Source organism: Triturus cristatus, chromosome 1_2 (genome assembly GCF_964204655.1).
Source record: "Triturus cristatus chromosome 1_2, aTriCri1.1, whole genome shotgun sequence".
In the NCBI taxonomy this organism is placed as follows: Eukaryota; Metazoa; Chordata; class Amphibia; order Caudata; family Salamandridae; genus Triturus; species Triturus cristatus.
Window position 1 is genome coordinate 415,825,702 of NC_140580.1, and position 27,075 is coordinate 415,852,776.

A 27,075-nucleotide genomic window follows, 5' to 3' on the forward strand; every position below is an offset into this window, starting at 1 on the left:
GTAGATTCCAGCTCCTGTTTGGTTAGAGAGTGTTTGCGAGGTCTTTAAATAGTACGATGACTCGAGCATGTATACTCCTTGTAAAACAAGTACAATTACTGCACCTCTTTAAACTGACTACTCGGTCGCTAGAGACTTATGTTCAGTTCAGCCCGAAAAATGTTTCCTTTACTCTCCCTTCAGAGTCACTACCACATTTAGGTACGATGGACTGTTAGTAATGACTAACTGTAAACTTTTAATGCTAGCCGTGTAAGACCTACAGAAGCTTTTTAACATCTATCGAATAACAATAATACAGCCATCCGATATATTGAAAAATAGATTAATTAGATGCATACTCTCGCATTCTCATTGACTATCTGGGCTCTAAGCGAGTTGACACCATCAATATAATGCACTGCTTAAAGATGGGCTACAGGTGTAAATAGCACTATTAAAATAAATAAATGTAGCCACTCTAGAATATTGCAGCACTGTACGCCGTGAGAAAGTTGCGGAACTATAAGTGAATCGATACTGAGAAAATACATTGCTGAAATATCGACTTTCGGTATAGGCAGCAACGTTAGGATGATAACAACTAGCACAGATGAAAGTCACTGTATAATATGACACTATTTTACTTTGTCATACAGCTGCGATACCAGAGAAGGAAAGATTCTTCCACTTTTAAACAAATTGGCAGGATAATTTTCAAAGACTAACTGGTAGGATCTGATTATACCCCCTTCATTTCTCTTTGAAATCACAATGATTCATTGTAATTGTCTGCTGAGTTTTTACTTCTTCTGTTGCAGCACCAATGAAAAATGTTCACTTCACGATTTTAAACTAAGTCTCGTGAGAACGCTTAAAGATTCAGAAAGTAAGCAAATTCTGCTCTTTCTCTAGAAATTGCCCTTTCCAATAGGCAACTATCTGATATAAAAATGATAACTACTCTATCAACAATAACTGTTAGATGGAGGCAGTCTTCGTTAGACAACAATATTTAAAGTTTCATTTTCTCGCACACGGGTTTGGTTTTTCAATAGATAATGTATTTAAATTTTGACAACACAAATTATGTCCACATGGATGTAACTGTTTGTATTATGTTCATTTAGGAGTTTTTATTATGCAATAACTGTCCTGAAGATGGTCTGACGGATTGACACCACTCAAGACCGAAACGTCGACTCTACCATCTATTTTCAGAATATTTGTTATGTACAGCTGACTATTCTCTCAATAATGAGTTTTGTCTCTGTCCAAATCAAGATGGAATAGATGTTTTATTGATGAAATGTGGATCTAATATTGCCCCCTACTTTTCATGAAATATTGCACAAAGCATTGTCTTATTTGTACTCCTTTTATTTCTGATGAATATATAAAGATCATTGGGCCCGATTCACAGAACTAACTTAAGACAAAATCCTAAACTTACTACCATTTTGGTATTCACAGAAGGCACTTACTCATTTTGGTATTCACAGAAGGCACTTACTCATTTCGGTATTCACAGAAGTTAGGAGTCCTAACTTTAGGACTCCTAAATGCCTTCTGTGAATACCAAAAGTCTTAAAATTAGGATTTTTCTCAGTTTAGTAGTAGTATAGTTAGGACTCCTAACTTTAGGACTCCTAAATGCCTTCTGTGAATACCGAATGTCTTAAAATTAGGATTTTTCTCAATTTAGTAGTCCTAAGTCTAAACTTAGGACTACTAAATTGAGAAAAATCAAAATTTGAAGACTTTCGGTATTCACAGAAGGCATGTAGGAGTCCTAAAGTTAGGAGTCCTAACTATACTACTACTAAACTGAGAAAAATCCTAATTTTAAGACTTTCGGTATTCACAGAAGGCATTTAGGAGTGCTAAACTTAGGAGTCCTAAACTTAGGACTACTAAATAGAGAAAAATCCTAATTTTAAGACTTTCGGTATTCACAGAAGGCATTTAGGAGTTCTAAAGTTAGGAGTCCTAACTATACTACTACTAAACGTAGAAAAATCCTAATTTTAAGACTTTCGGTATTCACAGAAGGCATTTAGGAGTCCTAAAGTTAGGACTCCTAACTTCTGTGAATACCGAAATGAGTAAGTGCTTTCTGTGAATACCAAAATGAGTAAGTGCCTTCTGTGAATACCAAAATGGTAGTAAGTTTAGGATTTTGTCTTAAGTTAGTTCTGTGAATCGGGCCCCCTGTGTTTAAATCACAAAACTAAAATCCCCGTGTTTGTTGTTGTTAATATCTGAAGATTAGATCAATTGATTAATTCCATTGTGGTGTTAAATTTTTTTAAACACATCTACAAATTAAGTTTTTTGAAATTTTCAAGTAATCATTTCTTTTCAAACAAAATCCCTTGTTGGCAAATTTACCTTCTTAAATTTATCTGCCCAAGCCCTCAAGGGTATATTGGGTTTGCCCTAAATTCGTTTGCATTACAATGCTGGCAGTCGGAAACTAAACTGGCCAGTCATTCTGGCTGGCTTCTGACGGGCTTAAGGAGCCCTTCAGCCAGTTGGAACCAGCTCATTATCCCAAAGGGAGGGCCTTCCCTCCCTTTGGATTACGATACTTGGTTTCCCGCATGGCTTCCATGCTGGCTTGTCTGACATGGAAACCATGTCGGAAATCGTGTTTGGGCGCCCTCAGCAGGGCCTCCTTGTAGTACAGAAATACTCGTCATGGGCCCAAACCCCGACGCTTGGAACGACACCTGGTGGCCCCCCGCCCTCGGAAGCCCACACACCCCCACGGACCACGCACGCAACCTGGAATCATTCTGGACTCCGAGCTCAAAATGGACTGCCAGATCAACTCCGTCTCGACCTCCTGCTTCCTCACCCTCCGCCTCCTATGTAAGACCTTCAAATGGATCCTCCTTGAACACAGAAAGACCGTCACTCACGCCTTGATCATCAGCAGACTCGACTTTGGCAACGCACCCTATGATGGAATAAACAAAAACCTCACCTGCAAGCTACAGAACATCCAGAACGCCCTGCAAGACTGGTCCTCGACCTGCCAAAACACGGCCGCATCTCCCAGCACCTGCGCACACTCCAGTGTTTCCCCATCAAAGCTAGAGTCACCTTCAAGATGCTCACCCATGCCCACAAGGCCCTCCAGGACACCGGACCAGCATACCTGAACAGCCGACTCAAATTCCACGCACCCCAAAGGATCCTATGATCAGCCCAGCTCTCCTACAACGTGGTCCCCCGCACCAGAAAGACCAGATCGGGAGGCTGCTCCTTCTCCTTCCTCGCCCGGCCAGAGCCTGGAACGCCCTTCCGCTCCACCTCAGACAGATAACAGCGTTCCCCATCTTTGCAAGAAACCTCAATACCTGGATCTTCGACAGACCCCCCCTTGATGGACTGGAACCTGCTAACCCCCCGTGACTTGAGATCCTTACGGATGAGTAGTCGTGCTTTAACAAACGCCTGATTGATTGTATGTGCGCCCTCTGGTTGGGGGCCGAGGAGGAGGTGTATGCTCACCTGTTGATCTCTGCACCCCGAGGTGTCTACCACGGGGTGCAGAGATGAACAGCACCTTCTATTTCCCTATGGGAGCATGTATTACAGATGGTTTACAGCCCATAGGGAAATGTAGGAATGCGATCGAACAGTGTTCGGTCGCATCCAAATTAGGCGGTCGGGACTGCCAGCCAGAGTTCAGTCGGTCCCAGTACTGAGACGGTATCGGGCGGACTCATTGCAATTAGGCCACAAATGTTTGAATCTGTTTTTTCTTCTACATCTATTACAGTTTCTGAAGAGTGAGTGAATAGCTTAATGGGTTTGTTCAATATGTACTAAATTTTGTTCACACATTTCAAACACAGGTAATTATTTGTGCTCTTCACCACCTTCCTTGGAGTGAGGCAAATGCAGGCAGAGCAGCACAACAAAAATGCCTCCTTAACCATCTGCGCAAGGACTTGAGTAATAAGTTGTTAAGAATGTGAGTCCTTCACAAGCGATAATTCTTCTTTTTACTGGGAACCAAGTACTGCATTGTACCACTTGACTCCCTAAGGGTAGCGAAGGAAATCATTCCAAGACCTACACAGAGGAGGTCATGTGGGATAGCAACCTCAACTTGCAGGTACTAACAGCGATACTCGATAATTCATTATCCAGTGAGATTTTTTCTTTTATTACATACACACTACTTAATATCACCCACGAAATGACAAATATGTACATGAGATAGATGGCAATACCTCTGTTGACTCACTCATATCACATTATACCTCTTTAGGGTCCTGAACCCCGTAGTCACAATATTACCCAACTAGATGCAATATCACATTAGAAAAGGGTGTCATACTACATAAGGCAAGTCTACTGGATTAATCAGGGTGTCACTACAATAATAAAAGCAGCCATGTGTCATATTTGGACATTGAACCACAATTAAACTCAAAGAAGACATTAACCATATTCAAATGCATTCATTATAATGGTAAATATTATATTGTTCATTACCAATATTGCCAATAAAGCGTTTTATAAATCCAAAACAGCTGACTCATAGTCTTCCTTTAACTATTATTAGACTGCAATTGTAGTCTTAGGACTGCTATACCTCCGTCAATCCCCACAAGACCTGGGTAAACCATTGGTGGGGCACCACAAGGTACAGATAGGCAAAGTTAAGTACCTGACAGGGCATTGTTGGGCGATCTTTCATTGACGTTTATGAATATTTTATTAACAGATTCCTGAAGCAGGAATTCACAATCCTTTTTACTTTTCTTTTTAGGTGTTGAAATAGGCACACCGCTATGGGAACGTCTGAGGACGTACCTTCACGTCATGGACTAGTGCAGTCCATGCCGTGAAGATACTGGGGTGCATGCACCCAGGGGTGGCACAACATGTGCCCCCCTGCCTGTACCCAATGGCCTAGAGGCAAGCCTTTGTTTCCTCTCCACCACGGTTTTCATGGAGGAACTGCCATGAAAACTGTGTCTGAGATGAAACTCGTAATATGCTTGGTGGGACCACAGTGGTCCCTCAAAGCATAATATGGGTTCAAGACCGCTGCGCCTCTGCCTGGGATCTCTGATCTGGTTGCACCGATGAAATACTGATCCGACTGCCGAACTTGTAATGGGCCCATCAGACTCCCAGTCTGGCGGTGGCCAAACCACCACCGCTGCACCCCCATAAGTATGGCAGTCCTCATAATCAGGTCTTTAGTTACTTTTATGAAACTTGAAAATCTCTAGTGGGACAAGGAAGGAGGATGTAGGCGGTGAGAGTTCTAGGAGGCCGGATGCTGGTGATGGACCACTGAATAGGATTTGCTGTTGAGGAGAAGACCATAGCGGAAACCGCTGTGCAGTCAGATCGACCAGCTCTGTACCTCTGGTGTATCGATGGGCATGTTAGTTCCAGTCTTCCGTCTGTTCTCAGAGCAGATTTTAGCTAAAAATTGTTTAAGTCCCAAGTTTTGTAGTTTTGCCATGTGGGCACATTTGGCACCACCACCAAGGGTCCAGGGCTAAAGAGGCACCACTTGGGGGCTAGGACTCACTCAGGTCGGGTCCAGGTGCAGGTTCAAGAAGGTGGGAGCCTGTTATGCTCCTGTGGCACTGAACAGGAGGTCCACAAACTAGCCCTTGGACTCACTCTGGTGGTTCTGGGTTCAGGTGGAGAAGTAAGGCTCAAACAGCAGGGCAGGCTTCAGAGCGTTCAATGTAGGCTCTAGGCAGTGAAGTATTCCTTCTAGGTGCAGCAAAGCAGTCTTGTGGAGTACACAACAGACCACAGCACAAGACAGTCAACTCCTCTGGGACTCCTGCTACAAGTCTAGAAAGTGAACTGAAGAGTGGGTCTTAGGGCTCTATTTGTATACTGGGTCCCTTCTTTGAAGTTAGGAGATGATTGTAGAGGTTACTTTTTGAAGCGCATGGAAATTCCTGACTCCCCTGCCCTGGCTCCAAGCTGGCTGCAATATGTGAAAGCAGAGCACAGCCTATTGAGCTGCAAATGGGCTGTGCCTGGCTCCACCCCATCCTGCCAGCAGATGGCCCATTCAGACACACCTAAATCCTCTATTGTGTGACTGGAAGGAATTCACAAGATGTAACTGCCAACTTCCCCAAGTCATGTGACCCAGGTGAGGCTGCAAGCATTTTCAAAATTGTAATTTTAAATCCGACTTTAAGTATAAAGAGGAATTTTAATTACAGTTATGTACATTCCAAACATGAAATGCTTATCTATTCCCAATCAAAAGTTATCATTTATTAAATGTAATATGGCAACCCAATTTTATGATAGGCCTCACAGTAGGTAAAAAAAGTTTAAAAAAGTAAGTAGTAAAAAAAGAATGCAAGAGTTTTTCACTGCCTGGACATGTAAAATTTAAAAGTACATGTTCAACCATTTAATTACAATGCACCATGCCCTGTGGGCTACCTAGGGCCTACCTTACGGGAGACATATATATAAAAGGGATGTTTCAGGCTTGACAAGTGGGTTATATTGCCTAGTCAAATTTGCAGCTTAAAACTTGAAAACTGCATTCAGGCTGCAATGGCAGACCTGGGCCATGTTTTAAGGGACAACCTAAGTTGGTGGCACAATATGTGCCGCAGGCCCATTAGGAGCGTTTAACTTACAGGCCCTGGAAATATGGCATACCACTCTACAAGAGACTTATAAGTAAATCAAATTAAATATGTTAATCAGGTGTACACCAATTTAACAATGTTTAGGTGAGTGAGCGCAAACACTTTATTAGGCCAACAGGACTAAAGTTCAGCAACATAAAATGGAGGGAAGCAGGCAAAAGGTTTGAGGTGGCACTGCAGAGACAAATATCCAAAAACACAAACTCTTAAGCACAACAAGTGTTGGTCCATGAATTTAAATAAAACAATACATTTTTGGATTGCAAAAGTACCTACTAACAAAATAAAGGGGGAAGTTGATTAGCCTCCTATATGCACGTTACATGTTTTAGGCCTAAGGTTGAATATAATGGCTGATTCAGGGTCACCTTATACAGTCACCAACCAAAATGTTTTTGACTCCTTACTTACACAAATTGGTGTCTTGTTCACTTCAGATGTTAAAGCAGATGCTTTTGATGGATGTACCATTGACTTCAATGCATATTTCCCTTCCCCAGCAGAATTCAAAGTTAGATCAGTTACCATAAAAATCCATGTAGCCTTCAAAGGGGTATATGAACTAGGCTTGAGAGACGAAAATATGTTGAATCTCAATCCTGCAGACCCAGTATTAAACATTAGGGAACAAGATTGCAGTTCCACAATTATAAATGAATCTCCAAAAACATTCAGTGGAGGTGTGGGTGAGTTGACATATTCACACATATGATCATAATTAAGTAAGCCTCTTTTCCTATAAAACAAAAACTAAGAGGTTTCCTCCTGTGCATAAGGAAAAACCTACAAAACCTATTTCAAGATCTGTTGTCTAGAGGAAGTATTGAGGTCATTGAATCTCCTAAAAGGGTTTCACCCATATTCGTCACAAAGAAAATCAATTAGACTTTGTGCGTGGATCTCAGAACATTTAATTCTAACATTATTATTGACTAGCAGCCCCTACCAAAAGAAAGCATGCTAATTCCACTTCTCAAAGGAGCAACAGTGTTTTCAACACTTGATGCATTAAGGATATAACCAGGTGGTTTTTACTGAAGCCTCTAAACCTTCAACAGCCTTCATACCAACTTTTGGGCATTTTCAGTATAGACAGATATCATTTCACCTTTGATTCAGTGGTGCCTGTTTTTCCGCATGCAATATACCGTTTGTTAGATATGGAGCATAAGATTGGAGGTTTCCTAGATAACATCTTAGTATTTATCTAAACAATTTGGGACCACTATGGATTGCTGAGTGCTGTGTATTCTAGATTAGAAAGCAATGGTCTAGTCCCAATGCCTGAAAAATGTTACTTATTCAAGGATCAAGTCGAATACCTTGGCCACAAAATTTATGAATGAGGAGTTGGTCCTAAAGAGTCTTTAGTTAATGAATTCATCTTATGTGCCAGGGAAACTAAACAACTGTGCACAGTTTTTCACAACTGCCATGCTCAAATGTGGAAGGAAAGAATCACAATGATGTCAAATGCTAGAGTGTTAGAAGAATTGCCAAATGTGTGGGTAAGAATGCTCAGGCTGTGAGTTTGTGACGTGTTTGAGTATGTGGTTGATGATGATTAGGAGTATTTTTCTGCAGACAAGATGGAATAACCTCCTTCTCACAATGCACCTGTATGGTAGAGTCAACCATGAAATGAACTCCAATGCTGAATTGATCCCAAGACCTGACCCAAATGAAGAAACTATGGCTGATCTGGACAAATCATCCTCCAGGAGAATGACTCATAGAATGTTGAGGCAGGGGGTTGTACCGTGACAGTTTATTGTTTACTGTGAAAACTGTCAATGTGCTCTCTTGTGTCGTGAGAATTAATTCTGTTAAGCCTTTTACCTGTATCAGTGTTGTTACAAACCTGCAGGCCGATCACTCTTTTCCCTTCCTTTGTCCCAGGGGTTTGGGGCCCTGGAACACTTGACTTGTATCAGTCCGTGAAGAATGAGTCCCAGTTGTCTTGGGGAGGGGGCCCCAGGCACGCCCCTTTCCCATTTGATTTGACTTTAAGTGGTTTGCCAACACCTGCTGAATTAGCACTTCCCTGGGGAAAACCTCTCAAGGATGAAAACCACCATCTGCTTTATTCTCTGTTTCGTTCCCAAGTAGGACTAGGTTGTATATTGGGCCTTGTCGTTTTTTTCCGATGAGGGAGGTACGGCTTTGCTTCAGGTGGAAAGCTGTAGCCACCAGAAGCCTCCTCTTCAGGCCTTTTGGCCTCTAATGATACACTTGTTGTGGGGTGATGGATTTGCTGGCTCCCTGCATCAGACCTGTCCACTACCTGTTCCCTGGAACTCTTCTCCAGCTGGCGTGGGCATCCTATGCAGCCCTTCTTCAGCTAACCACATAAATGCCCCCTCCTGCACTCCTCCTTCAGAGAGGCTACTGGCTCCTTGAAGAGCACTAGTGGGTGAACGGAATTCAGGACCATTCTTCACAGAGTTCCTAGGGGAAACATCCAATATCCCCCGCAGGTCCCTTCCACAAACTATTACTCAGGTGGAATTAAAAGGTCAGTGCCACTAGCGCTGGGGGGCAGCTGGAGTTACAGTTGCAAAGTTCCTTATTGTAGGGCATCAGGTGGTATTTTCTTCCAGCTGGGTATCCTGGCTGTCTTTACTCCCAGTTCCTTGGCCTTCTCAGTTGTCTCTGCCTTGGCAGGGGCTTTTAGGTGGGGGTGGAAAGCTCTAGGAGTGAGGCACCCATGGCCAATTCATGGATTCCACATATTCCCTCCACTCCTTTCCTATCCGTTCCTCACATTATTCCGGGACAATAATATATATGATAATTTCAAGTTGTCTGTGTTAGGAGCTCCCGTGAGAGCCTTGGCTCTCCCCTATGATGACATTCTTTCCCCTCATAACCTCAAAGATGAGCCCCTCCTGTGTTGGCTCCTGAGGTCTAGCTCTCCTCCTTTGTTCAAAGTGGCCTTGGCTGTCCCATTCCAGCTGCAGTGTGGCATGCAAATTATAACAGGCAATGTTTTCAAAGGTTTCCAAACTTTCTTCAGGTGACCAAACAAACACAGGAGTGCACCTCTAAGGCTACCATGTTCTCAAGGGATGTACTTAGAGACTCTCAAGGTATCACGCAGAAGCCAGCAGCTGGGTCCAGTCCATGTCCAGATGCTAATGGTGCTGGGCACTTCATGAAAAGCCCCCTTACAGCTTTTTATGTCCCTGTAACCAGAAAGGAGATGAGTAGTCTGACCTGTAAAGTCCACATTGCTATCCTGGTTACAAGTGAGCGATGATCCACGTCTTCATGTCCTCACAGGTCACAAACAGTAGGTGCAGTCATTCTGCAGGTCCAGAAAGTGTTCTAGGGAAGAGGCCGTGGGTTGGCATATTTATGCTGGCACTATCTACTGGGTGAAGTGGCTCATGGCTCTTAACTAACCAATGGAGTAAAAATTCCCTGGAGCAACCCTACCCACTTTTGTAGCGGTTACTGTTTGCCCTACTGCAAGCAACTCCACAATGTACCTTATTCCCAAAATCCAAGTTGGGAAAATCCTTCTTCCCATGTGCAGAGCATGTATGTCCAGACAATTTGCAGCCAGGGTGATGAGTACTTTCAACTGTAGTGACTCAATACTGGTTCTGTTGGTAGCTTTCATTCCACTGCGTATGGTGCCAGCCTGACAATGGGGAGAAAGCTGCACCTTTGGAGGTATTACTTGACATTTCATAGTGAGTAGACATGTCCCTTTAAAGCTAATTAGGTCCCTAGGACTACCCCAACTGGTCCCCCTGCCATGAGAGGAAAATACCTCACCTCTCCCAGGTCATTTTTCCTGCTCTAGAAGCAGTGTTCACACCTTGCTAAGGTGAAACACTTGATTGACAGCTGCTGGGAAAGTAATGTATATGAGCCTCAAGGAGCTTCAGGCAAGGAAAAAGTAATGATAAATGTTATGCTTCCTATATATTTATTTAACATTCAACTCAACCACTACATTGAACTTTTAATAAATATTAAAGAGGTTGTTTGAATTTTTTTTTGTAGCTGGTCCCAACCTGGGATACAGAATTAATATTTTAATCTATACTAGTTTTCTACATAGGGCAGCCAGGCCTGCCACAAGGAAAGTAGCTTTGGGGCTTTCTCATTGTAGCGACAGGGTGGCATTAATTTTCTACATGCCCCACTTTTGAATAGCATACACCCTACCTTGTGTACCACAAGGCCTAGTTAGCTGTGACTCATTAATATAAAAAGAGGGAGGTCCTTTCCTGTCAAAAAGGGTTATTTTCCTAGGTCACACTGCAGGACTTACTCTGCAACCATTATGCTACAATGTTATGCCTGAAGGCATGTTGTGTAGGTCCACTCTGTGAATGGTACAATGGGTACTGCAGTCCACAAGTGGCATTTAACTTCCAGGGTGCATTGTATACGCCATATAATAGGGATGCATAGGCAAGTTAACTGTGTCAATTAGGAATAAGCCAACTTAATCATGCTTAAAGGCACAGTTCACATACCAGTAAAAAGAGGATCCAGAAAAAAGGAAAAAAATCTAAGGTGAGTATGTAAAAAAGGTGGTTTCCCTACGATAATGTTCTTGTTTTTATTTTTATTTTTATGTTAAAACAATGAATGGTATGTTAACATTTTAATAAGTTGAATTATCTAAGTGTGAAGAAGTGCTTCACTGATTCACGTCATCTGTTCTTGTCTACCAGATGGCTTCCAGGTTTTTCTCCAACCACCGATTCTCAAACACCCGCAGGCTGGTCGTGTACACCTTCATCTACTGCTTTTTTCATGGAGTTTTACATCAACAAGCACTATCTAACTTGCGTTCTAGATCACAAGACTACCAAGATTTTTTTCACACTTGGAAGAGACTTCACTTTTAACTCATTCCCTGAAATTCCAATGCCTCATTCAATGACTAAATGAATGGACACCTCTTAATGAGAGAGTTCAATGACTTTTACAATATTCCTCAATCCGTCACTGTCAAACTCCTAACATGTAGTATCAGAAAAGCATGTTAAAATAATTTCTGCCTAACTGTAACCTCTTTCCATGCATGTAGTGTCTTTAAGAAACTATACTGTTTCAATAGAAATCATCTTCAGTGTGTGAAGTTTTAAGGGCAGATAGGAAACAAGCAATACTTAAGAAGTCACAGATTCTATAAACTTGGACAATTGTTGTCATGTAATGGCTGTCAGGAGCGGCCCCTGCAGGTAAGAGTGGCGGGGCGAGGTGGGGGGTTCTCAGCAGATTACAAGGATGTAAAATTGATTATTTATTTAATTTTCCCTCGTCAGTATCTCTTGAGTCCCTCCTACCCCACCCCACCGCTCTTACCTGCACGGGCCGCTATTGTTGTGAAACATAGGTATACAATAGTTAATAGCAACAATGATTCATTGAGGTACCTTTCTGTGTTATAAAAAACAATTGCAATAATTCATGCTTATCACACTTAAGAAACCATGTCAAATGTTAAGGGAAAATGATCATTTCAAGCATTAAGGCATGTTATAATGTAATAATAGGATGTTGATGCTTACTTGAATAGTTCGTTTCGTGATATTGCTCTATTTGTTTGAGGGTCAATTGCATAGACCATGAGATCACTTTGAGTATAATCCTCTTCAGAATATCCATCTCCAAATCGCCGGGCACCTATAGACTCCACAACAATTGCTGCCCCTGGAATCTGATCTTTGACATAACCTTCCAAAATTCTGAAAATTAAGAGGGAAAAGACAGCATTTCAACCGAGACAAAATTATCACCTTTTCTCTGTTATTTACATTTTTATTAAGTTCTAGAATCAGGATCAGAATCCACTGGTGGCTGGTGACATTTGAAAATGGTGAGGCATTAAAGTTGGGCATCACTTTAGTAGCGAGCGAAGTGAGCAAGCTTAATGGACAAACGTGGGGTCCAGTTTGGGTCCTCCTCCCGGGAAAAAAATGAAAAGAGATTGGCAAATGGTGCTAATCTTAGAACCTTTCTTTTGATATGCTGGTATTGCTTATCAAATTGTCTTTTCCAGTCAAATGACTCCATTATAGATTGAGTAATGAAATTCACATGGCTGACATTGCTATTCTTGTCATATCAAGTAGCAAATTAATATTTGATACTGAACCTAGGTATCAGTATTTCCTGGTCTATGTTTGTGGTAAGTGGGCATATGAGCCTGTGGATAGTAACATGGTACAATATCTAACCAGTTGTGTCACAAGTAAATGAGGGTACTTGATGAATCTGACAAATCAGTTAATTTGCTAAAATTGAAAGGCTGCGAAATGAGGAAAAAGCAATATATTTTTCATTTTTGTTTTAAATTTCTATAAAACCTAGGACGCTTAAGCCAATTCCTTTGGTAGACTGTACTGTAAAATAGCCCCCTTCTCTGGATCTCTTAAGTGAAGGGTGGGCTGAGTATCGGGTGGTTTTTCTCTGCTGGTGCATTAAATCTGCCACATATTTCTTCCCCGGCTAATTCAAATTTCACGGCAGTCAAGGCTCTCATAATAACTTTTTCTAAACTGTGTTTAGAATGCCCTTCAGACGGAAAAGAAAGGAATTCTTTGATGCATGATCTAGGATACAGGGGTTCAAGTGCAAAACACTGAACTCTTTGAATTATTGGAAATCCGAAAGAGACACGAAGTGGACATAAATATTACACTTGCCCCTTTGGTTCTCGTAACGGGGTTTGAATGTACTAGACAGTATCTTCATAATCTGGATCTTTTAAAAGCAAAAATACTTTGTCTTTTTGGAGAAGTTCCGCTAACTTATTAGCGTATATTACAGAAATTGGGTGGCACTTTGGACACTGCCACTTCTTACATGCTTCTTGCCCTGATGAAGTTCCTGATATGGGAATGAAATGCGTTGGCTGGACTGTTTTATAACAGATGATATTAAAATTGGAATAAAGAAGCCACTTTTCTACTAATATCGGCCTATTGGACTCTTTGAGCTGGGCACCCCCATGCAATAAAATATTCTGCACAGTTCATATTCACAGTGTGCAGCAGCAAGCCTCTGCCTGCTCTTGGAACCTTTTGGTATCCCACACCCACAGCCAGTGTAATACCTGAGCAGTTTGTGAGTCTGACTCTTGTTTACTCGGCACAGCTCATCAGAAATTAGCATCTAAGACCAGCTGCTAAAACAGACTGAGATAAGTTATGAAGATTTAGACCCTCACCCTTCCATTCAACAAAATATTTCAAAAGCATCATTAAAAGCCACGGTTTTAGACCTTGCTAGTAGGCTGTATATAAAAATGAATGAGAGCCTTTTATCAAAATTTGTCTAAAAACTCTCTCCGTTTTTGGGATTCAAAAGTCATCTAACTAGCTTTGCTCTTGCTTCTTTTCCTACCCATCCATTGCCCAAGCAACAGTTATTACAACTTTTCTATAAATATATAGTTCTCGGTTATCATTGTTTTGTTAATAGATTTCACAGCCACTCCTCAACACTCCTATGTGTACCATACTATACGCTGAAGTATGTTGTGGTGATCTAGACATACCAAGAAGCCAACCTGTCTGACCTCTGATCTAACAAGTATTTTTGAGATGTCTGGAGAGGCATCTCTTTCCATGTGATGCTCTCCCCTGTTCGGCCATAGCGGAGCAATGTCTGATAGACAAGCACAACGACATGACACACTTTTGAGTGCTGTGGAATTAGGTTGTGACTTGCTGTGGGATTAGATTGGTACTCACAAGCAAAATACCAAGAAGAAAAACGCAGGATACCAGGGATCCATGATAAATAACAAGAATGTAACCAAACAAATGATTAAGTTACAGCAGCGTTCAAAACGCCAACAGCAAAATTGTCCACAGAGGCATGCAAAACATCAAGGTGATAATGCTGGACAAACGTGTGATGGGACTGCCAAATAGCCACCCTACAAATCTCCTGGATAGAGACGCCCATCACCTCAGCCCAGAAAGCAGACACAGAATGCGTTGAACGTCCCTGAACCTGATATGGAGGAGGCAGACCCACAGACTTATAGGATTGGCAGAGCACCAAACGCACCCACCGACTGATGGTGGAAGTAGAAACCTTCTTCCCCTTAGCCACACCCCCACAGGAGACAAACAGGGTAGGGGAAAGACCAAAGCCCAGGGTACATTGGAGGTAAACCTGAAGGTCTCTGTGAACATCCAAGGTCAAAGGAACAAGCTAATCCCCATTCCCAGGCAAATCAGGAAGGGCAACCTCCTGCTTCAAATGGAACTTGGAGGAAATTTTAGGGAGAAAGGCCGGGTCAAGGCTGCAAAACAACCCTATCCTGCAGGAACTGCAAATAAGGGAAGAAGATGAGAAAAGCACCTAACTCACCCAACCGCCTAGCGTAGGTGATGGCCAACAGAAAAGCCACCTTAGCAGACAACCACAACAAATCTGCTTCCAACAGGGGGCTCATAAGGGGCCAACTTTGGACCGATCAAAACAGTCTGTAAATCCCAAGAAGGCACAATCACAGGAGTGACCGGTTACGAAGCCATAAACGACACTGAAGCTGACTCACGAAAGGAGCAACAACCTCCAAGGAGGCCCCGGGACCCCTAAATGCCCAAACCGCAGCCCATTGAGCAAACAAGGTAGAAGGGGGAAGGTCTTTCAAAAACCCATCTCGAAGAAAATCAAGAATAGAAGCCGGGTCCCCAACCACATGATCCACATCATGAGAGGAGCACCAGGAGTTGAAAGAGTCCCAATGCTTACCATAATTCTTAAGAGTCGAAGGCCAATGCAACTGTTGGATGTCAGAGGCCACCACAGAAGAAAAGCCCAAAGACTCCAAGGTCACCCGCTCAAAAGCAAGGCTGTCAGATGTAGGCAACGGAAACATTAATTAAAAGAAAACTCACGTCACCGTAGGTCCCCAGCAAGATAAAGTTTGCAGAAACAGGAAACACAGCATACCAGTGTTCCAACCAACGTGTCAGACAGCAAAAAAACAGGCATAGTGGTGGGTGGGAGGGGCTTATATTATACAAAAAAAAATACTAGCTTTTATATTGGCTGTCGTGACGCAGGATTACCTCACATGGTAAGGACTAGGAGGAGGAGGACATATGAGGGCGTAATGCTGCTGTGCACCTTGTGATGTCGCAGAAATGTGGGGTTTTTGTCGTATAACAAAATGCCTTGCAATATAGTATGAAGAGCCGGGATAATTTATAATGCTGTGTGATCTTCGAACATATGGTTATGTTTATAGGGCAGCGTGGGGAAGAAAAAAAAGACAGATTAATTACCTGCTGCCAGCAGACACCTCAGTGCTCTTCTCCTTTCCTTTGCCTGACTCCTGGAAGACCATGGATGCAATGAAGGGGCTCTCAGACTCCCCAAGGCCAATCTAGATGCCCCTCTCAGGCTGGTAATAGTATTACCAGCATGAAAGAAACGTGGGGATGGGTGTGAGTGGGCTAGTTTTCCGCTCACACAGGGACTGGAAGCCAATGTCTGCTCTCCACCCAGCTGTGCAACACAGCTCAAGGTGGAGGCTGCTAAGTGAGCATGTTGGTTTGGCAGGCCTAAGACAGCCGGCCAAACTGACATGCGCCCTTATCAGTGCCCACCACTCCTTCTCCCTGCTGTAGCTGCCTGGTGTCGTCGGAATGGATGGGCCTGCCCCTCCCTCTGCCGCGCTGGTAGCCTGCAAGAAAAATAAAATGAAAATACCATTGTTTTATTATCATTTTCTTTTTCTTGTTTGAATTTGCAGGCTCTCGGCTAGTGGGGCAATGCTCCTTTGCCCTAATGGGGGAGGCACCGCTGTTGGAATCGTCAAACTTTATTCAGTTGCAGAACAACCATAAAAGCATTCAGGGAATACATAAAATGCATTAAAATACGTGCAAAACTAATTTGCCAGACCAACATTCAAAGAGGTGCATAAAATGCATTAAAATACATAAACACTGGGTTGCCAGACAAATAATCCTTTCAGATTTCATAAAGGAGCATCACAGGCATACAATTATTTTCTGTTTTTGGACTCTTTAAATAGGAAGATTGTTAAAAATTCTGGTAAAATCTGGTTTTAAAAGGGCATTGAACCCTGTGATTACACAGCTGCGAAGAGAAATGAGCTTGCACAAACACACATCTCCTTGTCTGATAACTGTTGGAATTAATGATAAGCTGTGGCACAATGCCAAAGGTTATTGAGTCACATAAAGGGAACTAAAAAATGTTGATATACATTTTATAAAAATTGCAGAAAAAAAAGAAAATGTAACACTGACTGATTAGAGCCATCATTGCATGGGCTAATTCTGGACTCAGGTTTGTGCTGATACCCAAGAAGTAAGCAGAGTGAGTATTTTATTGTTTCAGCTCTGAAGCGGATTTACAAGTAGTGCTCTCAATTCACTCTATTCTAGCTAGTGGTAGAGACCCCTGGGCTATGGCAATGGCAATTTGCAACAGAGGGCTTCAAGGACTCGGCCCTTAGCCTGTCTGCTTGAAACAGGGCTGATAATAGTGGTAGCACATGTTTTTTTGCCGAAAGAAGCATGGAAGTCTGTATCAGAGAAAGCATGGGCTAGACCAATTCCTAAAAATGAGTTTTTAACATATGCTAAACACTGGATTGATAGGCTCTTGTTGCAGGCCTGGCAGTCAGTAATTATATCCCTTGCCAGTGATGCTTCCTCTGGCTGCCAAATGGATAACAACAATAGAGGGGGTCTAGTGCAGATAAGGTCACTCCTGTGGGTTAGACCCAGCTCCTTATGGCAGATGAAGTGGGAAGTAGATATAGGGGCAGCCACAAAAAGGATTGTCAACCCTCTGTAGGGCCGCACAATCAGATAGACCCCATATTCCCTCCCCGCAGGAAGCTATTGGAACACACTGAGCGGGGTATATCTGAAACATAGGGGCCACTGCTCATCTGCCCAAGGGACGTGGGTGGCACAAAATTGATCCAGTCGCTCCAGATAGCTTTGCCCTGCAGTGTCATATGGGAGGTGCCCATGAACCTGATGAGCAAAAGGTAACATTTAGGTAATGGGAAAATGCTTATGTTTGATAAGGAATTCAGGATAACTTTGACACTTGGGTGTATTTATATACACTTTGTCAATCTGGCAATACTGTTTAATTTTCTAAGCATTCATTGACTCCCTGAGTAGGCAATGTGAACCCGAATGGGTCCCCAGACCATAGTTAAAGAACCACTGGTTTAGACAAATTATGGGAGAAAAAATATTTTGTGGACAAAATATTGAGTTAAAAATATCGAGGATAAAAATATTGTGAAGGTAAGTTACTATATGTAAGCAAAAGTTTACTATATATAACTACACATATGTACCTTGACAACATATATATCTTCAAGGTACATAGATGTGGTGTTAAGAATAGTAAATCTATACTTACCTATTTGCACTTACCTTTTCAATATTTTGGTCCTCAATATTTTTTACATGATTTTCTATCCGCACAATACTTTCATTTCCAGTGTTCTGTCAGTGATCCTTGCCTTTGATTGGGATAAAATACATAGGCAAAGACAAATTTCTCCTATGTGTTTGGATTCCAGTGGTATTGACATATGTGTTATTTTGTCAATTTATTTGCCAAATGCACTGAAGGACCTCAGCAGGCAAATAAGAAAAATGTATTAGCCATTTTTTAGAATATGTGTTGTATTTTAACAAAACTTTAATAATGACTTTCAATGAAGCAAATTGTATCAAATGGTTAGATTGCCAGAAGGTAGCCAGGAACTATAATAATTCATAAGTGTTTCAATTTTCAGTACGCAAAGTATTATCGCTTGATAATCCATAGAAAATTAAATAGCATATTGTGACATTGTCACATAGAAATATGGAAAGCAAAGGCAACTTCTTGTTGCCATATATTCTGATCCTGACAAACAGTCATGTGTCCTTTCTACTACCGATTACAGAAATGTACTCATCTCTATCACACCTGGCAGTACAATCAATACCATGGAAAATAAAGACAAAGGTGCTTATTTACAAACCCCTTGCTCTGCCGGTGCGTCACTTTTTGTGACTCACCGGCAGCGCATCTTGCTGCCCCTTATTTACAAGGACACGTAAAACTACCCTGCGTGGCTTTTCATATCCTTGTAAGTACGTTCCCTTTACAAGCAGCACTTTACGTGAAAGGTGTGTGTCATGGGTTTTGCTGTGGGTGTTCCCACGCAACACCCATGGCTTCTGATGCATTTCCAGATCTATGAGAAACCATAAACCTGGAAATGCGTCAGAATGCTACGCCTCCTCATGGGAGGCGCATGGAGTTGCAAAGAGGAGAAATATTTTCATTTCTCCTCATTTTTCCCTCCTTCTATGCTTGCTGCATTCTGCAGCACACATAGAAAGAGGAAATCACCTCTCGTGATTGTTTTTTTGCAGGAAGGTATCCCTTCCTGCACAAAAAAATATCCCCACAACGCAGGCACCTCCATCGGTGCATGGCAGCCAAGTGTGCGCCAGTGCAGGGGGACGCACAGGGTTCCATCATTTCATTGTAGGTATGATGCATCCCTGTGCTTTGCAAGTGACTCAGTGCGGCGCAGCAAAAATGGCTTGCGGCACTGCGCTGAGTCACTTATGTAAATAAGGCCCTCTATGTGTTTGAGCAGTTGAGTGCCAGTATGAGCGCAGTACTCAAGTACTACATAATATCTGAGTTCAAGAGAGGTTCATGTTTTAGGTAGTGGCACAGGGAAATACGTTTCAATAATATAGGCAGAGTGATTTGGCTAGACTGTCATTTTGTCTGGAATGATTATGCAACACTTAAGGTCTTATTCAGAGCACCATAGTAATGGAAAATCTTTTTTAAAAAAAGGCTTATTTCCTATCTGCCTTCTTCTCTGTTTTCTACCTGATTTAGAGAGCATTTTAATGCAACATTGCTGATGGCGTCTTTGCCACCATTGCTACAGCTGGAAATACCCTATTGGCTGAGCTAACCCAGTGGTATTGACATAAGTGGACCCAGCTGATTTGTGACAATTCCCTCTAAATTTATATCTGCAATGTATGTTTTGACCCAGGACCAACATGTAAACTCTGGTGGTTGTGGAAAGAAAAACTCCAGAAATATACCATATGCATCGGGAAAACTCTTGCAGTGTTTATTTGGGATAATATTTATGTTAATCCTGAATATAGAGTGCCCACCTTTATATAAGATGAGCAACTGTTATGGAAATATGTTGCCAAGAAAACTCATCTGTGACCATATGTTACATCCATTTAATAAAGCACCACGAGTCACACCCAAAGGTATTTCTTGGTGCTCGTCCACCTCATAAGTCCCATCTACTCATTAAACAGCCAGGTTTTATGCAATCTTTTGAAATGGGCATAGTCAACACAGCAACGGAGGTGGCCTGGAAGCTGATTCAGAGTAGTATCTGAGAATGCTTTGCCCCCATATCTTGAGGCACAAATAAAAGGATTGGACAGACGTGCCTTGTCGCTGGATCTCAGAGTGCAAGAAGCATAGTAATAACTTATTTTGCCCTTCTGATACAGAGGGGATCTGCCCAATATAGCTTTGTGAGTGAGACAGAATACCAAGAAAATTTGCTTTTTGATTGCCAGCCAGTGGAGGGACCTGAGGATAGTGGCAAAGGGAGAGCCTGCTGTAAGTTTTCAACCTAAAGAGGCAGCCATGTTTTGCACCACTTGGAGTTTAGTCAGGAGGGTGTTGTTCGTAGCCATTCAGCAATGCATTGCTGTACTCTAGGCGGCTGATTATCAGTGCTTGGACCAGAGTTTTTCTGTCCGAAACATGAAGCCAAAGGAAACCAGGGGAAAACACCATTGTGTTTGTGAAAGTCCAGAGTACGCCTATGAGTCAGGTGGTTTGTCACAATTGATTAAGAGAAGCAAAGCCAGGCACATTTTAAACATTTTATATTCTTAGTCCCAAATAGAATAGTTCAAAATGAGCAGCAATCAAAAGTCAGCATTCCTCACAATTAAAAGAAGTTGTTCAATCGAGCAACAGAATTCCTTTCCTCCTTGCATTGATGATACAACTATAACTAGCCATTGACTTCACCATAAAATATGTCATATTGTAATGTTTATGCATTGCTATTGTTGTATTTTTTTTGGGGGGGGTGTTAATATGGCGCAGACTCGACCCGATGCACAAGTTGCATTACAGACGGACACATTATTTTGTTATGCATGGGAGATTAAGTGATTTGCTCAAAATCACAGGATGTTGAGCGTCCCTGCTGAGACTCGAACTCGGTGCCCCAGCTTCGAGGCCCACAGCTTTAGTTGTTAGGCCACACCCTGAAAAATAATTTGCTTTACTGCCTATTGACTAAGGCAGGGGTCTTCAAACTGTGGGGCGCGACCCCCAGGGGGCCGTGGAGCGATGCAAAGGGGGTCGCGCCTTCCCAGTCACACTTCTTCCCAGGCCGAAGGGCTTCAGCCCCCCTTCTTCCTCCTTCCTTTGTCTCAGCCCGGGCTGCTGCAGTGCAACTCGAGCTGCTGTGGGCTGGGGGCAGTGTCTGGAGTCTTATCTACGGCAAGTTTTTCACAGGTCTTTAAAGACCATTTGCATTTTTACATGCCTTTGTTACAGAGGCTTAGTTTTTTTCCTGGTTCCAGTACCCCCTGGGTCCCCACTCGGCCTATTCCTTGCATTTGTATTTTACATTTACTGCTGTAGTGTAAGAATGCATTTAATGAAAAGGAATATAAAGTAGGGTTGCTAAAAGAAAAATGCCATGCCATGTTTTGTTTAAAGAGCCTGTAAAGATCTCCTCTTGACACTAAATAGACTTATAAATAAAAAAGTATGTATGCATTCGTTATGTGACTTTTCTGTCTTTGTTCTCTTTATCAGTATCATTGAGGCAGCCCTAGAACACAATTAAAAGTGCTTTCTATTTATATTTGCTGTTCGAAGTATGCACAGATAAGTGCTGAAAATACAGCTTTGGGTGACTGCTTATTTTTGTACCTACTGGGCCATCAAAATAATCTGCTGGCAACCCTAACCATAGGACTGTAAGTTTGTTGCAGGATCAGCACATTATTTATTTCCTTCACCCTCTATCCCCGATTAATGCCGCAATAGTTTAACTTGGATCTTAAACTCTACGCCGCCTTCAATAACATGCTGAGTTACTTCATGGGTCTGTGAATGCACCCTGCATTCAGACAACTCATTCCCGCCCTCCACTTTCACATTCACCCTGCACTCACAGCGATCACAATGCACTCACACTGATCACCATGCACTCACACCATTCACCCGCTCACCCTGCACTCACAGTGATCACTCTGCACTCACAATGCACTTGCGCTGTTCACCCTATACCTCACCCTGCAGTCACACAAGCACACTACTCATCCTGCACTCATGTGACACTTCACTCACCTGTTCCCCTCACTGCTCAATATGCAACTCACTCAAACAAGCCCATCAGTAATCATACATTCATTCATTCCATTCTGAACTTGCATCCGCACGTAAATTCATACGCCACCTCACTCACCCGGCAGTCACTCCTCTTGCCCTACTCTCACACTGTTGCATCACTCACCGTGCACTCACATGGGCACTCTTGTCACCCACACAGTGCAGAGGGTTAATGTGCCTGCTACAAAGAATATGTACCATGCATATCACAGAAATGAGTGTGAGTAAACTATGAGTAGCGCTATAAAAAAATTAAATGTTTGTCAGAAAGGTGCTATAGAAAGATGAGGTGCATTGTTGGTGAGTGCAGGTTTAGACATTTTTGTCAGGAGGGGGTCCTTACGCCTCAAAATGTTGACAGGGGGGTCTCGGCATCCAAAAGTTTGAAGACCTCTGGACTAAGGTATGTTCTTACTGCTCCCTTAAAATTGGTATAATATGGATTTATTAGCTCAACTTCACAGAAATATTATACCGAATTGAACAAAAAGGCTTTTTATAAACTGTCTCTGCCTCATAATTCAATTCAAAACCATAAACTAGGATAGGAGAGGTAAAGCATTGGAATTTTGAAGTGAGATCTGTGAGATAGAGGTGGGCAAGTCACATATATAACTTGAAAATCTTTATTGTGACAATGTATCACGCTTCCTCAAATGTATGGTTACAACGTCTGGGTTAATGTTAGAAAGCGGTTTATTAGTAGTCATAAGTAGTAACTCACAACTAGTAATAAGGCCACTAACACAATAAAAGGTTCCGACATGGTCTCAATAAATTATTCCCTTGCTCAACCCTTGGTAGGTGGCAACAAGCATTTCAAAACACCAATATATTAAATAGGTAAGATACAACACACAATAAAAATCCATATCTAATTTATAAAAATAGATTATAATTTTAGGAACAAACAAACAACAAAGTGAGAAAAAAGATTGTAGGGAACCAGAGATATTCATTTTAAAGAATAAACACTTTCTAGTGCTTAAAAACATATAGCACCACTCTAGGACATCTGGACGTGCGTGACCGGGCCAAGTCAAAGTTTGATGCCAACCATGATGGAGCCCTGGTCTGATAAACTAAGTGGGAGACCTTGGTCAAAATTGTACCTTCAGAATTAGAAACTTTTCTGGAGGCATTTCTTTCTGCATCAAGCAGTCCCCTCCAGCAGGTCAATTTTGATGCAATATCATCGGATTGCTTCTCCATGAGACCCCAGTCAAATCCTGTAAGTCTGGAGCCCTGGAGCTTTCAGCGGGATGAACCTGAAATCCAGACCGGATTGCGGTTGAAGGTAGCCGGCTTGACTCTCGATGTCGAGTCGGTCACCTTGTGGAGCTTTTTCCAAAAGTTGCTCCAAGTCTCTGGAAATTCTTCCTGAAGATCTTATTGAGGATTCAAAGTGTCCAAAACACAAATCTAAGAGTCTGGAATCTCCTAGAGGGTCCTTGGGATGTCTTGACTACAATTTCCACAGTGCACCTGGCCAAATCTTGAAAAGTCTAATGGATGCACACTGGGATAGGGACTCTTGATGGGGATGATGCAAATGGGCTCTGTTAACCTGTGGATTGCAGGGAGTCCACTTCTTAATCCTTTTTGAAGCAAGGCAAAGTCCTTTGGGTTGTAGTACCAGATTGTGCAGACCTTTTGGTGCAGGTCCAGATTCCAGCAGGGAAGTCCTTTGCCTGGTATTTTCAGGCAGCAGAACTTAGAAGCTATGCAGCTCTTCCACATTAATCAAATGTTCCGGGCATCAAGCAGAGGGCACCCATGACCAATGGGATGCAGGGTGCCACCCAGGTGAATGACAACTTACTCCAAAGTGTGGCATATTCTTGCCTCAGAAAGCACTATTCTCTCAAAATCCAAAATGGAGAAAGTCTCTCCAGAGGAGTTGGATCAGGCTAACCCAAACTACTGGTGTGCCAAATGCTCCTATACCCTCCCCTTCCAACCCTCTCCCTTGTCTCATTACAGGGGCTCCTGTGTAGCTGGGGTGGCAGGATGTTGGAACCAGCCTGTGCTGTTCTAAAGTGCCATTTGCCCTTTGAAGATCAGTTTGGCTACTCCTCACCCCCTTCCTGCCATCTGCTCTGCAGCGTGTGCTTCTCCGCCCACAGGTAACCCATTTTCTCTCTAGCAGGGCTTTTCACACATCATTTGAGTAGCCTGGTCAGCCTCGGCAGAGGCTGGCCAATCAGGAGAGAGCAGCAGAAAGGCTGGATTTCGGTTCACAGAAATGAATGTTTAATAACTTATTTTCTGTCATAGTTATTATAAATCTAACTGTGGAAATTTCTTTGGGAGTACCTTTAATTCCAAGGTCGAATCTGCATATAATTACAATTTAAAAGCAGCATGCAAGGCAGGGCAGGCTTTTAAAATGACAGCAGGCAACTCATCAGAGCACCTTCTAATGCAGGAAATCTAGGTAGTTTAGGCCCCCCTTGCCTTATCATATACTAGGGACTAACAGGGGTTTGTCATTGCCAATTATAATTTTACCTAACCATGAACTTTTAATCAGTACACAGGCCCTAGGATTTATTGGAAGAGCCCAGCGCACAATCAGAGTCAGAAAACCAGCACCTAGTAGTCAAAATTGGGGCGAAAAGTGGGGAAACACTGCAAACACGTCCCGATTTCGGACAGTTAATTCCAGAGATAAATAGGTGCCCAAAGAAACACTCAATTGCAGATGGATTAACTGTGAAGAAAAGGCTAGCAATAAAAGTTCTCAATAGCAAATGTGATTTGAACTCTATGGGTTCCCTTTATGAGAAAATAGGACCATTATGGGTAAAACTTTATATATTCCTCATTTTTTATTACTAAACAAAAGGAAATATTTCCAAATAACAAGCAAAGTGAATAATACAACGGAAAAGCTATTTAGTTTGGAGTGTTTCACCATTAATGTAGATCTTTAGACCATTGATATTGGACCTGGCTCTTTCTGCAGGGTCACCTAGATTTTTGCATTCTTTTGCTGTACCCCTTTTGTACACGTTTAGGAGTCTGTGCACTAGACTCTAGCTAGCCAGTGGTAAAGTGATTGTGCTCCCCCTTCTAAACATGATTAGCTTGGAATATACCTTATTGAAGTCTTTAATGTAATTATAAATCTCTAGTATATGGTACTACATGTACCCAGGGGCTGTTACTTTAAGGGCATATTTACTATTAGTTCACACAACGTGGCACAAAAATATGGAGCATTTTTTCTCTCTCCTTGCACTGACACACTATGTGCTGCATAGAGCCAACACAGGCATCCTTGCTCCATAGTGCAACCTTGCATGCTTTATGGAGAGGAATGTACAAAAACAATCCTTAGAAGCATATTTCTCGTTCTTTGTGTGCTGCAATGCAACACATACAGAAAGAAATAACAATATTCTCCATGTTATGCCTCTGTCAGGTAGGCACACCATTTTGGCACAAACACTGGTTTCCATTTCTTTATAAATCTGGGTTTGCATCAGAATAGATGGGTGGGTGCATGGGAATGCCCACCTAACTAATGCCTCTATGAGGCAACGTAGTGAATGGTAGTGCTATGCACACAAATTGGCTTTGCTTGGCTTAGTAAATGCCAAAAAAGAAAATGCATCAGGACTGCACCACAAATAGGATGCAACCCTAATTCAAAATCATGGAAAATCTGGGATTAAATGTTAAATTCTACTAGTGAGCTGCAACACCCATTGTGCATCCCACTAAGCCAGCTCTGCAAAGCATATCTTTAAGCCTACCTTTGCAGCCTGTGAGGGCAGTTTTAAACTGCCATTTCAACCTGGCAAAATAAATGTTTTGCCAGCTCCAAACCTTCTTTTTTAATGCTTAAAAGTCTTCTCTAAGGTAGGCTCATAGGGAGGGTGCATGGCATTTAAAACGCAGGATATGTGTACCTAAGTTTGATGTCCTTAGAGCGGAAAACTCACAAAGTAATTATTCAATGCAGCAAGGCTACCTCTCTCATTGACTAATACTGGTTTACCATATTCCATTTAATACGTGATTAATTCAGTTTGGGAGCAGATAGAGAAATGCCTTTTGCCCTCATTTGCATTGTAATTTCAAATCCACTGTAATAGTAAAGTCAGATTTTAGGTTAGTAATCTGAAAATGTTACTTTATTTTAGAAAATTTGCCCTTTTCTGCCTAAACCAACTGTGACTTTCTGCCAGAGTCCAGGATCACATGACTGTGAATGGTTCTCCTATGTTGTGATGTGTATTCCTTCCAGACATGCAGGCAAAATGTGCCTGGGTGTAGAGGTAGTGGGTATTCCTGACAGAGTGGCTGAGGGGAGGAGTTGTCCCCTGCGCTTATTACACTTCAAAGGACTGTGCCTGGAGCAAACACAAAGGAACCTCACACCAAGGTTGCCTTTGGAGTTGTCCACCTAGCCAGGTTGGAGCCAAACAAGGGGAAGAGGGGAGAACACAAAGGCTAGGATGGGGAATAGAAGTGGCTCCCTCAGAACCTCTCACCAGAGCACTCCTGGTCCAGTGGAAGATATAAAAGGATTGCCCTTGTCCTGATTTCTGAGGAAAGAAGACTAGACATGCTTGTGCTGAAGTCAAGATCCTCAGAGGTGACTCCAAGGGACAGTTGCCTGACCTCCTGTTTGAGCTACGTGGACAAAACAGGGATTCCAGAGGCATCCCTTGCAACAGCCCAGCTGACCAGCACCGACTGGACCTTCCTGAGCTCTGCTGCTGGCCTCCACTAGAGTGAGTTCTGAACCCCAAGAGGGGCTTCCCTAAGTCCTGGATCCTTGGTTGGTGTCAGAGTGTACTCCTCAATCCTGCAAACTGCAAGAACTGGACTCTAGGTGAAAATCATTAATTTAGGGGTCTTCGCGACCGTGAAAGTCCACCCATGTGGACGGTTATAGTCCTCCTTGCATTAGCAACAACCACTGCATCGTCTGCCGGTCTGATGGTGCCCTGCTCTT

General features: G+C 42.5%; 1 protein-coding gene across 1 annotated transcript in view; it reads right to left on the reverse strand.

The window, feature by feature from the left end:
* The window catches only part of PCDH15 (protocadherin related 15), a 2,378,624-nt gene that overhangs the window by 239,489 nt on the left and 2,112,060 nt on the right, over positions 1 to 27,075 (reverse strand). The window contains exon 29 of the mRNA XM_085614969.1: positions 12,185 to 12,361. Coding sequence (XP_085471095.1) covers positions 12,185 to 12,361 — 177 coding nt within the window. The remainder of the gene's footprint in view (positions 1 to 12,184; positions 12,362 to 27,075) is intronic.